Genomic DNA, 13,623 nt, shown 5'->3' with positions numbered 1-13,623 from the left:
AACTACGTGATATATTTTAACAATTTTCCACGTTGTATGCAAAAAATAACGGTCAGGAACTCCTAAACGGCGGAAAACGTATTGGAGATCTACAATTTGTAGAAAATAGAAGCCAAATCAAACATGTTTATTTAGAGGATATAGCACATGGCGATGGTGAGATAAATCTTTTATCTTTTCAAAATTTCACTCTTGAAATAAGGGCTACAAATGGTAACCGAACGGAATACTAGTTATTAGGAAGTATATTAGTTGTGTGATACGTTCATTTTGCTGACTCACCAACCCAAGCAATAATTGTGTACTGAATGTCTGAATAAACAAACGAGTAGTACATAGTTTTTAACGTGTTCATTTTTGTTGTTAACGCGATATTGCATATCGAACAAAGAAGAGGACGTCATGGCAAGGTACGTGTCATCAACAAATAGCTTTACCGTAAACGAATTTATCAGCGTAAGATCGTTATTACACTAAAAATAATATGGGGACTAACGGCGATCCTTGTGGATGATTGTGCATCAATTAAACCTTGTCTGACGCCCACTGGCGGATTTCTCATATGTACCAGTAAAAATTCGTTTGGCAGAAAACATGAAGTAAAAAAATTTATTGCTTAAATGCATCATGCATATCCACTAATACACAAAACGTGTTTAGAAATCAGTAAATGTTATGAGTAGCTCTCAAAAAAAAATTTCATAAGAGTATGAATGAATACAAAACAGAAACACAAATATTTGCACAGGTGGATGATGCAATAATAAATTAATGAATTAAAACATTCAGATTGAAGAAAATATAGATTGAAAACATGAACACCAATAGTAAGGTGAATTCCGCTCAACTTATATTGCACTAAGATTTTGTTTACTTTTTTGAATAATGTATATCTTCTTGATCTCTTAACCTTGTCGCAGCCTGCTCTGCAGTGAGGTCTCTTTGGGCCTGTGCCAACATCTCATAGCCCACCATAAACTTTTTCACAGTTGCAGACCGAAGAAGTGGTGGATAATAATGAGCATGCAACTGCCAGTGATCCATATTTTCAGTAAGGTCTGGACCAGTTGGAGCTCCATGCCAGCCCATAGAGTAGGGAAATGAAACTTCAAACAAGTTGTCATATTTTGTTAGCAAAAGCTTTATAACCTCTGCCAGGCTATCCTTCTCCTCACTAGATAAATCAGTCAACCTCTTTACATGGCGCTTGGGCATCAGCAGTGTCTGAAATGGCCAGGTTGCCCAAAATGGGACCACTGCCAGCCAATGATCACTTTCCACAACTGTGCGTTCCCCTGACTTGCTCTCCTTTGTGACATAATCAACCAGCATTGCCCTACCATGCTTTTGGTAGTAGTTCCTTTGATTTCGATCAGCAACCATTGGTTCGTTTGGCAAAAATGAGCTTGACCATATTTGACAATGTGGGTGTGGGTTTGAGCACCCCATTATTGCCCCTTTGTTTTCAAATATCTGGACCCATCTGTATTTTGAGCACATTTCTTTATACAAGGATATCCAACCATTAATAACCTCCACCACCTCTGCTTTTGACATAACTGGCAATGTAACATTAGAAAGTGGGTGAAAACACATCACCTTGCACATCCCAGATGCTTCTGCTGTTTGAAACAATGGGTCATCACTTTGAGGTGGGGAAATTTTATCGTTTTGTAGTGCAGGAAAATCATTGTCAAACACATAAGTCCCCTCATACTCATCATTTTTTATTCCACTAGATCGTAAGTTTCCAGGACAAAGTGGATTTTTGGGATCAAATGGAGGTATGGCTTTCTGCACAGGTTTTTCAACCTGCCCAGACCACGGTCGTTTTAATCGGTGTGGTGACACAAGCACCCATTCATCTCTCAAGGGGTTGTACCTTCTGTGTTGATGATTGCTGGGATCAAAATCCATTGTTTGCAAATTAGGGTTGCTTTTACAGCAATTGATACCTGTGTAAAACGTTTTTTATTGAAATTAATATGGAATACAACGACCAATAGGCTACATATAAATAAACCAGTCACATCACATGTTTCTTACTGCTTATGTTTCGAAATTATTATGCTTTCTACATGCAATTCCTGATTGTTGCCACTTGCTTAAGATAGATTTATCTGACATCTGCTGTTGAGTTGAGCAATATTAGCACTGCACTGCACTGCACTGCACCGTCAACGCATGCAATGCAGGTGTTAACGTTTAACTTATTGATAAACAAATACGCTATACTCTACGTACATATTGGTTTAGATTTTCTTCAGCAATATCTTCCTGTTTATTGACACGAATATCGCCAATCTTTCGCTCGTACAACTTTTTTGAAACTGTTTGCAAAATATAGACAACGCAGTCACAAAAAACAAATTACCCGCGATTTGCAAAAAAAGTGTGAAGAATCACTTGATTAGTCAAGCGTAGAAATACGGTGAAGACACAAGATTTGCCAAGCGTCGTAGTAAATTTTTATTGTAATATCGCATTTCAACTTGATTGTGTTGTTTTTATGAAATGGTGCACTGCAGTGTATACGTATTAGTAGAAAGATGATACACTTATGATTGTACTTTGGTTTTTCTAAGAATTGTAAGGATAGTCGATTGTTTCAAAAACTAGCATGAAAATACATGATGTGTTTGTTGTAGCCTGAGGCTGGTAAATTGAACTGTTAGTGTTTATTTTTGAAGTTACAAACTATAGTTCAATCATTTGGAGCAAACAGTTTACTTAATTAACATGACACAACCAAATATGGAAGCACAAATCCAAAGTGCAATGCCTCATCCATTTAAAAAGGTAAGGACCTGAATAGACATTGTGTTTTCATGTTTTTAATGTCCTTGCCTGTTCCGTTTTCTGCAGTATTACAACCAATACACAGATGATGCTGTGCAAAGGAAAACTGCTCCCAAACCGCCTGCTCCAATTAAGGAATCCTATCAAATGTTTGGACAAACTTGTCATCAGGATGATGTTATTATTCGACCACTTGAAGCCCAGGTACATTTACCGCTGTTTTTGTTTGCCCTAAAAATTTAATTTATTTTATGTACATAGGGATTACTAAGGCTACATCCAGAGACATATAACAAGCGTGATGAATTGAAAAAGATTACAGTGTCAATACTGTGTAATTTTTTGGATCTCCTGGACATTTTGGTAAAGTCTGGAACAAGTCCAGGAAGGGACCAGAAAATTGAAGACATGAATCTCCTTTTCATACACATGCATCATTTGATAAATGAGTTCCGGTATTAACACAATTTCTAATCTAAATGTACCACTTAACTTGCTGGCCTTTCAAAATTGTTTTGTGTTTTAGTCCCCATCAGGCCAGGGAGACATTAAAGGTCATGATGAACATGCAGAAAAAGCAAATGCTTGAAGCTGGAGAAAAATTAGGCAAGCATATTGACAAGGCTGCCGAAATAATGCGCCAGTGCTGTGAAGATCTTGTGCTGTTGAAACCTACTGTAAGTAGTGCATGGCAATTTTAAATTATTTGTGTCTGTAATCTTATTGTTTAACTGAAATTTGTGCATTTTTTAGAGTTCAGTAAGTGCTGCTGTTGGTGGTGGAGAGGTGCCTATGGATGTTGACAACATCCTCGCATCAGCTTTGCCAGATGTAAAGAGTGAAGGTCCCTTAGTTCATGGTCAAAGCAACCATGTGGGTTCAAGCCAGGATGACAAGGATGATATAATGTGTGATATGGTAGATGGGATAAAAGACTAGGTTCAATATCACACTTATCCAGTGCGTTGTTTACCATTGGAAAGACATCCAAAGAATGAAGGTTGTTTCAAATGGTGGGAATCCGAGGAAATGTGACTGCTTCATGCCAACAGTTTCAAGTCTTGTTGGGCATTATGGACCTAAATTTACATACATACAGTTCAGAGTTTTCAACCAGTTTTTGTATGCTGTACCAAGCTTGTTAGTTAACTAGCTCTATGCTGACCTGATTAACTAAATGTTTTGTTGCTGGCGCTACCAGGCATAATATTCAATATATTCAAAGATCTATTTATAGTCGTGTTTGCGTTTACGTACTTGTCCTGATGAAGGTCGTTGAATTTATTGATTGATTAACTAAATCTCTGTTGTTTTTATAACCACAATTGACTTATGAACATCACTAGTGCCTGTTATCAAGTAGTGCATGTGCGATTGCAAGGACAGGATGGTTATAACGTGTCAAACACAAATTCGGAAAACAATCGTGAAGTAAACGGTGCAGGGTTACACTATGTAGATGTGACAAAACGACCAAACAAAACTTTAGTCTGATGTATCCATTACAGTTTAACCAAATCCAATACCCAAAATTGCGAATATTAACAAAAGACGACATATAAAAATCATGTTTGTGTGAAAAGCAGCTTTTAGTCTCCCGTGATTTGTAGCGGACCAAGCTTATAGTGACTTCGGTTCTCTACAAGGACGTGTTTTATAATTTTAATCTCGTAATACGCTTAACAAAAAGTGTGCAGCTTCTAGCAGGATGTGGTCATTTCTTTCACTTGCTTCTTATTTTTTCACCCTCCTCCCTGTTTTGCTTTCCTTGTTCTGCAAGATTAGAAATCCGATGATCAACTTTATCAACCCAAGCGATGGCACCTCAATAACTAGGTTACAACAGGAGACTCGTGCAACTCCACTTACCCATGATGTTTGAATAGCGCAGAAAACGGTCAATTACTTTCTTGTTGGTTTGTTCATTTAGCAGCTTTAGAAGGTCCGGTTGACTGATTCGGTTGCGGAATTCGGACTCGTACGAAGTTTTTCCTTTGATCAACTCCTGATTTTTCACGTGGTCTTTGGTTACAGTTGGTACTGTAAGAAGTATGGAAGTAATTATAGGTTTGAAAACTACACTTGAAATATAAGGCAAAATAAATTAAACACCAATGAGGAGCTTATTGTAAACATGTAGGGGTGACTCTCTTACAAACATTAGAGTCGTCCGAGGACTTTTGTATCAGCAGAACATCGGGTTTGTTTTGAGTTTTTGACCTAAAAAGTAGTGCGTGTACGCGGAGACAGTAGCCTACTAAAAAAATTTTGAGTTGGAAAAAAATGCTGATTTTCCAGGCACAAGTGTTCGACAAATAAAGGTGGACGTCGATGCAACAATAAACATTGCATAGTAACAGTTTGTCAAGCAGTCACAGTCCTACGCTTTTCCGGCTTTTCTCCAACTTAACCGAGTTATAAACTTTATGGCGCATTCCCAGTACTTGCGTCACTGGCAAACAATAACAGGACTTATTTGGGGGATCTGTTCATCTAAGATATGAAAACAAATGTAACTAATTGCAGTCACAAACTCAATTTATTCTGGAATAAAATTATTTTTTTAAAATGCAAAACAAACACCTGGTACAAAAAATTTTGCATCCGCCCTGGTGTTGCCATAAAAATACCTCAGGCCCCAGCACCAAAATCAGAATGCTTGCTACTTATTTTGTACTTTGTAGTCCCATTCAATTTAGAATGTAATATTGAAGGCCAGAAATTTGTCTATTTTGTCTTAAACCTCCGCGCCCCACTACAATTTTGTCCCACACTTTGGAAAGAAAAAGTCATTTCTACAAGAACTTTTTTACATACCAGCTCCAAGTGCAGCAATGCCCTTGTTCTTGTTGCAACCGTATCTGGAAGTGTTGCCCGCAAGTTCAGGTTGCTGCTCTGGTTTGGAATATGAGTGGCGAACAGTGGTGTGTTTGGGTCTATGGACCTGTGTCTTCCAGTCCGCTGGTGCGTCAATAGCGTCTTTCACTTGATAGCCTTAGAATTGTTGATTCTTAAATACCGTATAGTGTTCTATAGCTTTGTTAAACCGATGTCGTCCTTCAGATAATAGCTTTGAAAACCACGTCTTCAGTTAAAATAAATTATATTAATGCAACCTTCATGAAATTGCATCATTTAAATTTTGCCTTCGAACAATTCAGAATCTCTAAATTCAGAAACAAAGCGAACCTTTAAACTGACCGCTGATAAACATTGAGACAAACAATGCACAATTGCTAATGGCATGTATACCTTGCGGGATGCCCAGATAATCATTCTGATACGTCGACTTTAACTGATCTTTTAATATCTGGTCCATCACATTGTCTGACAACTCTCTGTAGCCGAGATGCTTGGCAGGAGCCGTCATCATCCCTTCTGCCGTTTTGCTTGGAAGTCGCCAGATCATAAATGACTGGAAATATTATATTTTGTGTTGTGATTCCGGGTCTGTTAGTTTTGTTTCTGTCAATCACGTCAATGTTGATCATTGAAAGTCACAACGACCTCTAACGTGAAACTGGAGATCTTATTCATTTAATCGAGCAATCGTGTTTGAGAAGTTTAATCAGAATTGATCATATTGGTTAAATTGGCGACACACGCTCGAGTTAAAGTATCAGCTGTTCTCCAGGTAACAATGGTAAATTAGATACAGTTCCAACATTCTTTGGGCGTTGGTTTCACAGCACTAAAATTACGTAACTGGAGACGTAATTTAAAATTATAGCCGCAACCAAATACCACGGGCTTCTTACGAGGTCCTTAAATAACATCTCAACAATATGTTCTTATTGACAGGGAAAGACTAGCTTATCTCCAACAGGAAATACATTTGCCTTGACAGAAAACTCAATATAAGGTTCATTACCCCGAAAACCGTCATGTTATTAAACGAATGTGTGTGTTCTGTGGATTGCGTCCACAGAGACGCAATATATGAAACTCAAAAGCCGGCAAACATATGTCCTGTTGATTTAAGAGGCGCTGATTAAACATACTTCGTGTGGATGTGGATTGTTTTTCCTGTTCCCTGACGACGTCCCCGACCTTATCGGGTCGACCCTGGGCGCTGATTTCCACGCGAACTCATCCTGGCCAGTTGTTTCGCCCACAGGGTCCGAGATGGAATAGGGCGCCGTGAAACCCTTAGATGACATGGGTCTTTTCGCTTCAGCAAACAAACCTGTCGGATAGCCTGGGAAGTCGATCTCGTGTGTGGTCAGGTATGGGTCAGTGGCTCTGCGTCTTCCTGCAATGTAAATAACATATCTTTTATTACCGTTTAACAAAACACAGTGTTTAACTGTCAAGCTTTGGATACCAGAAACCACGACAAGGCCATATACCGATCCACAATACGTTTTATTCAGCAGAGTGACAATCGCGGCGCCAAACAAACCTATGTCTGCCATAGCCGATTTTGGTCTGGGACAAGTTTTGTATTCCTTTGCCCTTTCTGAAGCGACTGGGTGACGGGACGAACTGGGCCTTGCAGTTTTTGGCCTGGACAGGCGATTGACAGACTGAAGTTGGCGTTGATACGCGTTTACAGAATTCTGATTCTGCTGCTGAAGCTTTGTTGCCGGTTTTGGAGTATGTTCGGGTTGCTTTGCTACTTGATATCTGTGCGTAGAAACAGAACGACGCAGTTCTTGCGCGGTTTTTGGTCTGGAGATAGTTTGTTGTTGTTGGTTTTGTGTTTCAAACGTGGCCAACAGCTTTACACAGTGCTCCTTGTCTCTTGGGTTTTGCGCCCGGCGATGATACCACTTCAGGGTGTTGGCAAACCTTGGTTTAAGCACACCTCCCGTATCGCAACGGAGCTGTAAAAGATAATATGTCGTAACAATACACATTATACGCGTAACAATGTCATGTAAGTCCTACATAAAAACAGTTACAATGTTAACAAACAACGTGAGGAACAGTGACCTACACGCATTAAAAAAAGTATTTTATTTGAGATTTCCACTTAAGTGGCATTTTTTGATCCAAAAGGCCAAAAATTTTCAAAATTTACCTTTGGAGGGCCATCTGTCCAAGCAGGTGTTGGGGTTGGCTCACCCCAATGTCCCCAAGAAGTTTCAGCAACAGTTGGCATTTTTTGCAATGTTATTGAAACAATTTAATGTTCTGCACTGTCCTTTATAATCCAGTATAACAACTGACTTCCTTCCGCTGTCCTTAATATCGTCACTGTTAAATGAGTTGACTTATGCCACCGTAATCCTTTACAGCCAATTGACGATGCTTTTGCAAATATCACCACCTTTCTCTTCGCTGGGCTTGGTAATATGTGTGTCAAACAGGCCTCTCCAGTGACTACATTCCGCTCGTTACCTTTGCCACTGAATGTTTGCTTTGTAAACGCGAGGCAAAGAAACCACGTTGTACGTCAAAGCATCCTCATTGTTAATTTTTTAAGAGGACCGGTTTCATTGTGACGTAACAAAGATGTGTCGATCGCGTTCTACGCGACTGAGCACTCTCGAGTGGCGTTGCCATGCGAAGCTCTTGGCGGTTGCCACGGAGGTTATAGCGTCACCGAGCGGCTGAGTAATAGCGTGTAATTGTACAATTAATTTACGACACGCATTTTACGGTTGACACGAATGAATTCTAACTGCTGATTAAAATAAAAAATGACCTCGTCTCGAAACGCAGTTTCATTTCATATCATTTTTTATTTAAAATTTAAAAGTAAAACGGTTATTTTGACACGAAATCACCATATATTGTAATTTTAAATGTAAAGTTTCCACCAAAAAGTTGGAAGAAAATATTTAAGGTTATGCTGAGTTTGTGTTTGTGCAGGATAACAAATTATCAGTTTCTTTTAAATCAAAATCACAACATATTCTATAATTGCTTCAAATTGTCAAGCTAACGCGCCGGTGACTAAAATTTTGGATGTCACATTATTTGGCACTTATGCGCACGTTGTGGCCTCAATTTTTGTGATTCATTTTCAGATTAAAGCATTAAACAAGCCTAACATCAAAGTCCGCTGTTTCAGAGCCCTTTTCGTATCACGCCCGACGAACGCTGGTAATTCAAGGTCTTTATTGCCTGTTTCGTTTTGTGGCGCCACACAAATATGGGAGTGCTGGCTTATTTCTTCACCACAATCCTGCCATTTGCGCCGAAACCCAATAGTACACAAAAGTTCATGACACCAACACACTCAAGGAGTCCGGACACCTTGAAGGGTTTGGTTCAGGGTACCTGTATCGTCTGTACAATCCGTGGGAACAATATCTAAGCAAGTAGTGATATCCGGACGACAATAGGCGGTCTTCAATTGCGAATTCCATGTCATTTACGGCGACTTGGGCGCCTTATTAGACTGTCAGGCACATTTGAGCGAATGTCGTCCAATAAACAATCACTATCATTAGCGCGGAAAGTTCTCGAAATCGCTCATAACTAGAGCACAAATTAACGGCGCCGCTAATTGTACGCCATGCCATAACGTGGACCACCTTTTTTGGGGTAATGCTATGTCCCTAAGCTGACGTAGAGACCCTCAAAAAGTCTCCCAACAAAAGTTTTTCGCACGGCCAGTTGGGAAATTGATGTGTTTTCGTAATGTAGTAAAAATACATCAGTCGTAAGCGGTCACGATTTTAGATATAGCTTCTCTGCTTATGCGCTTTTGTTATAGCTTTACGTTGTAATCTGACAAGTTTATCGAAATTTCCCAGATTTTGTAATACGAAACCCGAAAGTAAACCATACAATGTATCAAATGTATTTAATGTATTTAATTGATTCAAAGTTAAAAAATGGGAATTCAAGGCGAGTTTCGTCCCGGATACGAAAGTTTCGTTGGCAAAGAAACTTTCAAAAATTTCCGCCAGTCAAGTGATCGCTTTGCGACCAGTTCACCGTTTAACCCAAACCCACAAAATCCCCATATTGTGTAAGAGACTGTTTAAAAGCACATTCAGGTGTAAGCACAATTACCACCTCCGATTCCAGTTTCGAACCAAGAAACGATAACATCATGCGCGCCTATGACGTAGTTTGTGGGTAGCGAAGTTGTCTTAAAACGCAAATTCCCTTGGAAACACAGAATACGTGTTACATTTCATTATGTTCGACCTTTTGACCAACAAATTCGCTCAATTATGTTGGGCTACTTTCTGCGGCATTTACGTGAGAGGTTGTAGTCGGTTGTGTTTTCCTGGTCGATATTAAGCCACAATGTTACGCATTTGGGCAGCGGCAACAAATTTTAGTGCAAAATTATGGTTCGTGTGTTTTTGCAACCCTGTTTTTTTCGCCTGTAGTAATTACTTCGGACAAGCTTTCGGTAAATGTCATTTAAAGTTTGATAACAAATTTTTATTTTTTCTTGACACATTTGTTAAGTTCAAATAATGCCTGTTTCAAAGCATACAATTTTCAGATGAACAATTCGCATGTTGGAACATGTATAAGATGACCACTGGCCCAGCCAAGCTATAAGGATTAACGTCTAGACAGCACAAACTGCTGGGCAACGTAAATTAGTGTGTGTTTGTGTTTTTTTCGCCACGCATCTGAAAAATGTCGCAATTTAGCGTCATAATTATTGCGTAATAATGCAAAGACATAAACGAGGAAGATTGCCGCGTCACTGTGTTTGTTTATTTGACTTAAGATACGAAACACAGGATTAGTCGTAATCCGCCACCTCTTACCTGTTAGTTAGCGGGATTAACGCTGCCTTGTTCTTGTTTTCGCCGACCTCCGACAAGGAGAGTTGCAGGAGGAATTCCAGTTTCAATCAGGTTTCAAACAATGCCTCTTTGTCTAAGCCGCCCTGAAATGGCCAATTACATCGCATTTAGTTGCTTTTATTGCGTTGCTGGGGACACGACAAGCGTTGTTATGTCACATTGATTCGGAACCAACATAATTGTGTAATAACACGGCAATTAAGTGTGCTCACAAGCGCCCTTTGGTGAATGGCACTCCATAATCACTGGCCCTGCTAACACGTTCTTTCGGCTCATCAACATGATTTACTAAATTGGCTTTGACATTTTCGCCTTACATTCATATAAACCAGCCGAGGCTTTCGGTCTGACGTGCCCTGTCTAATCTTTAAGCCGGTACTTTTCACCATTTTAAAGCGGTGGGAAATTAAACCGCGGCGGATATTCCACAAACACGATATACAATTGGGTCAATGCTCCCCAACGCATCTTCGCACTTTACTCTGTTTCAATCCCGTGGGATATGATAATCTGCGGTTTGTTCGCACCAGATACCGAACTTTACAGCGTGAGATTGTCGCCATGGGGACGGCAGTAGGGCGCAGTTTACAGCATTCCGTTCAGTCTTTCCACCGTGTTTGCACAGATCCACGCATGGTCACTCCAATCTTCTTTCCTTTGTGCCGTGCTCCGCCCTTCATTATTTGCGCTGAGGTAAACCCACCAATTATGAAAACTAGTCAGCACATGCCCTATACACTGTATACGGTGCGGTGTATCGCGTAATACTGCACATCGTAAACACTTCACACTATATCTATATTTGAGAGCTAAATTGCGGTGGTCGTCAACCTTAATGAAATGGAGTCATGAACTGGTCTGCAACAACGTTCTGACAAACGACCACTTGAGTCTGTATATCGCAAAACTGACAATGGTCGTGGGGAACATCGTTGTTGGCATTGTTTGCCTTCGTCATATCATTAGTTTGTCGATGGATAGAAAAGCTGGTTAATGACATCCTGCCGCTTTGTTTGCTTTTAGGTCGCTTTTGCTTGGAAGAAGAAACGTTGGGTTTTGCCGAGACCCCGCTGCGTGTCAATTGCTCTTCGGGATCGTCTGAAAACCACCATAAAAATTTATGAGTTGTGGTTTTACGCCCTTGGATGCCTAACAAAGGCCGATGGAAAGTAATGAAGTCTCCTTACGAGTTGTAAATTCTGTTTGAGGAGCAAATAAGCAATAAAAACTGTGGTTACGTTTTACTTTACGTTTGGGTATTTTATTGGTGTGAGGATAAATAAGTTCTGTTGACTGCGACATAAATTTATTGCTTGTTAAGGCGAATACTTCAAGTCGAGACCAATTTACTTTCACTTTGTCTTGTGGTATAAACCGCAATTAATGAGAGGACGGAAGTGTTTAAATATGTTAATATATTGCTGCTACATTACCACTGTACTACGAGAACCAGTGATATTTGTCCGTTGATTTGTAAAAGTTGAAGTACTGTACAGATAAAGGGTCAACGAGATATGATACTGAACAAAAACACATATTTGCATGGATTTTTTCTTACATTTTACGTTCCAACATTTTGTATTAAGCTGTAGTTTTATGGTAATGTAAAAAACTTAAAAATTAAAAACTTGTTTGTTTAACTTGAAAAGCCTGTGGTTCACAACGTTTAAGCGACAGATCATTTCCGAAAAAAAGGATTCACTAGAGGGAGCTCTCAAGCAGGAAGCTTGGCGCAAAATAAATTTGGCAAATCTGCCACGTATACCCAGTCTTGTACAGAACAAAAGCAATTAAAACTTCCACAAATCGCCGACCAAGGTCAAATGCAAACCTCCGTAACCAACGCCAGGATGTCGGTATCGAAGCGTGGTAATTTATTGTGTGGTATTTTCGTGGATGATACGACGCGCTGCCTGTTTAATTGCACGGGTGTTCGATAGGCGAACCTGCATAGCGCGTCGCGGGCCATTGTTTACCGCTCGGCGTCCTCCGGTGGACAGGAACCGCCGGTGATGGTTAAGTGGCCCCAATAAGCGCCTGCACAATGTGCCTAGGTTCCTGGAACACGCATTGCCTCTTCGCTAATTCCTGCCTTCGGCTTCTAATTTGGGCAAATTGCCTCTACCAGCATCCTTCGTTTGAACGCAGGGCAATTTTGTGAAAGAGGTTGATTTAAGGAATTTCGTGTTGACTATTATGACATTCACGATGGGTGGTCCCCAAAGTTGTCCTATCTGAGTTTTGGAATAGACTTCCATATATCGTGCATACACGATGTGACACGTATTGCCGTGCATTGGTATTTAACAATCGTGTCCACGTAGTTACTATTTTCGGGCGTTTTGCTGATTATACATCTCTGCCAAACTTCTATTCCAAAATCAACACCAGGAGTAGTTTCGTTAAAAGTCAATTCGCGGGGTAAAAACTTCTCATCGGCACGCAAAGTTCGGTTTATTAAAAAGAACAAACCGTATTCAGTCAATTACACACGCAATTCGCCGCGCATATCACGGTTAGACGACCGTCTGGGTTGGAATGCGGCACGGCGGCACCTTGAAAATCACGCGTTCATGACTGCCGATCGGTTCATTAACGCCAGCAAACTTTGCAGAGCTGCATAAACGCGTGAACTTCATAAGCAGGGCGTTTTCCCAACACGCCATTTCCTAATGACACTACAGTTCGCAAAGCATAGCGAAATTACGGAGGTGTAAACGTTCATGAAATGGTGAATTTCACTCCTTTCTGGTCTTTTCATCGCAGGTAACAAACAAATTGTGGGCGTTGTTCGCATTCCCGTTTCGCTGCATTGCGTTTTCCACCTTTTTACTTTCAAATGACCAAGAGATATTTGTACTATAAAGTTAGTTCCATTTCATCTTTAACGCACTACCCATTTGTCCTTCTTTGTCACTGGCTGTTCGTCAGCGGGCTTCGCTGCCTTTAGTAACTCTTTTTTATTTTATATGTCTTTGGACGAGTGTATGCGTCATAATTTCCAGTACATCGAATATAGGCCATCACAGCAATTGGCGATTGACAGCAAATCAACAATCGTGTAAAAACGCTTTCGAAATGAAATGACTATGCAAAA

At 40.1% G+C, this 13,623-nt stretch overlaps 3 protein-coding genes across 3 annotated transcripts; 1 reads left to right on the top strand and 2 right to left on the bottom strand.

Annotated features, from left to right (window-relative positions):
• Positions 1–344: 344 nt before the first annotated feature.
• LOC145912743 (galactose-1-phosphate uridylyltransferase-like) lies at positions 345–2,393 on the bottom strand. The gene has a single exon (XM_083000324.1). It carries the CDS (start codon positions 1,915–1,917, stop codon positions 871–873), a length of 1,047 nt encoding a protein of 348 aa, XP_082856450.1. The 5' UTR covers positions 1,918–2,393; the 3' UTR covers positions 345–870.
• Positions 2,394–2,592: 199 nt separating this feature from the next.
• LOC145912744 (mediator of RNA polymerase II transcription subunit 7-A-like) lies at positions 2,593–4,035 on the top strand. The gene is made up of 5 exons (XM_083000325.1): positions 2,593–2,799; positions 2,866–3,003; positions 3,061–3,254; positions 3,326–3,476; positions 3,553–4,035. The coding sequence occupies exons 1-5, from the start codon at positions 2,740–2,742 to the stop codon at positions 3,736–3,738; spliced, it is 729 nt and encodes a 242-aa protein (XP_082856451.1). The 5' UTR covers positions 2,593–2,739; the 3' UTR covers positions 3,739–4,035.
• An 87-nt stretch (positions 4,036–4,122) lies between these two features.
• LOC145912742 (testis-expressed protein 26-like) lies at positions 4,123–8,350 on the bottom strand. The gene is made up of 7 exons (XM_083000322.1): positions 7,823–8,350; positions 7,202–7,625; positions 6,801–7,051; positions 6,052–6,214; positions 5,617–5,793; positions 4,669–4,839; positions 4,123–4,572 (listed from the first exon to the last, which is right to left on the bottom strand). Exons 1-7 carry the CDS (start codon positions 7,901–7,903, stop codon positions 4,523–4,525), a joined length of 1,317 nt encoding a protein of 438 aa, XP_082856448.1. The 5' UTR covers positions 7,904–8,350; the 3' UTR covers positions 4,123–4,522.
• Between the last annotated feature and the right edge of the window lie 5,273 nt (positions 8,351–13,623).

This window comes from Ascidia mentula, chromosome 8 (genome assembly GCF_947561715.1).
Source record: "Ascidia mentula chromosome 8, kaAscMent1.1, whole genome shotgun sequence".
In the NCBI taxonomy this organism is placed as follows: domain Eukaryota; kingdom Metazoa; phylum Chordata; class Ascidiacea; order Phlebobranchia; family Ascidiidae; genus Ascidia; species Ascidia mentula.
The sequence above is the reverse complement of the archived record's forward strand: the minus strand, read 5'-3'. Positions and strand labels throughout refer to the sequence as shown.

Bases quoted from the DNA above. Each gene is read 5' to 3' on its own strand.
- LOC145912742 (XM_083000322.1), bottom strand. From the start codon at position 7,903: ATGCCAACTGTTGCTGAAACTTCTTGGGGACATTGGGGTGAGCCAACC. The intron at 7,052-7,201 runs GTTTGTTTGGCG...TTTACATTGCAG, and splicing joins ATCGGCTATGGCAGACATAG to GAAGACGCAGAGCCACTGAC. The intron at 4,573-4,668 runs GTAAGTGGAGTT...CTAATCTTGCAG, and splicing joins GCGCTATTCAAACATCATGG to AACAAGGAAAGCAAAACAGG.
- LOC145912743 (XM_083000324.1), bottom strand. From the start codon at position 1,917: ATGGATTTTGATCCCAGCAATCATCAACACAGAAGGTACAACCCCTTG.
- LOC145912744 (XM_083000325.1), top strand. From the start codon at position 2,740: ATGACACAACCAAATATGGAAGCACAAATCCAAAGTGCAATGCCTCAT. The intron at 2,800-2,865 runs GTAAGGACCTGA...CGTTTTCTGCAG, and splicing joins TGCCTCATCCATTTAAAAAG to TATTACAACCAATACACAGA. The intron at 3,004-3,060 runs GTACATTTACCG...TTATGTACATAG, and splicing joins TTCGACCACTTGAAGCCCAG to GGATTACTAAGGCTACATCC.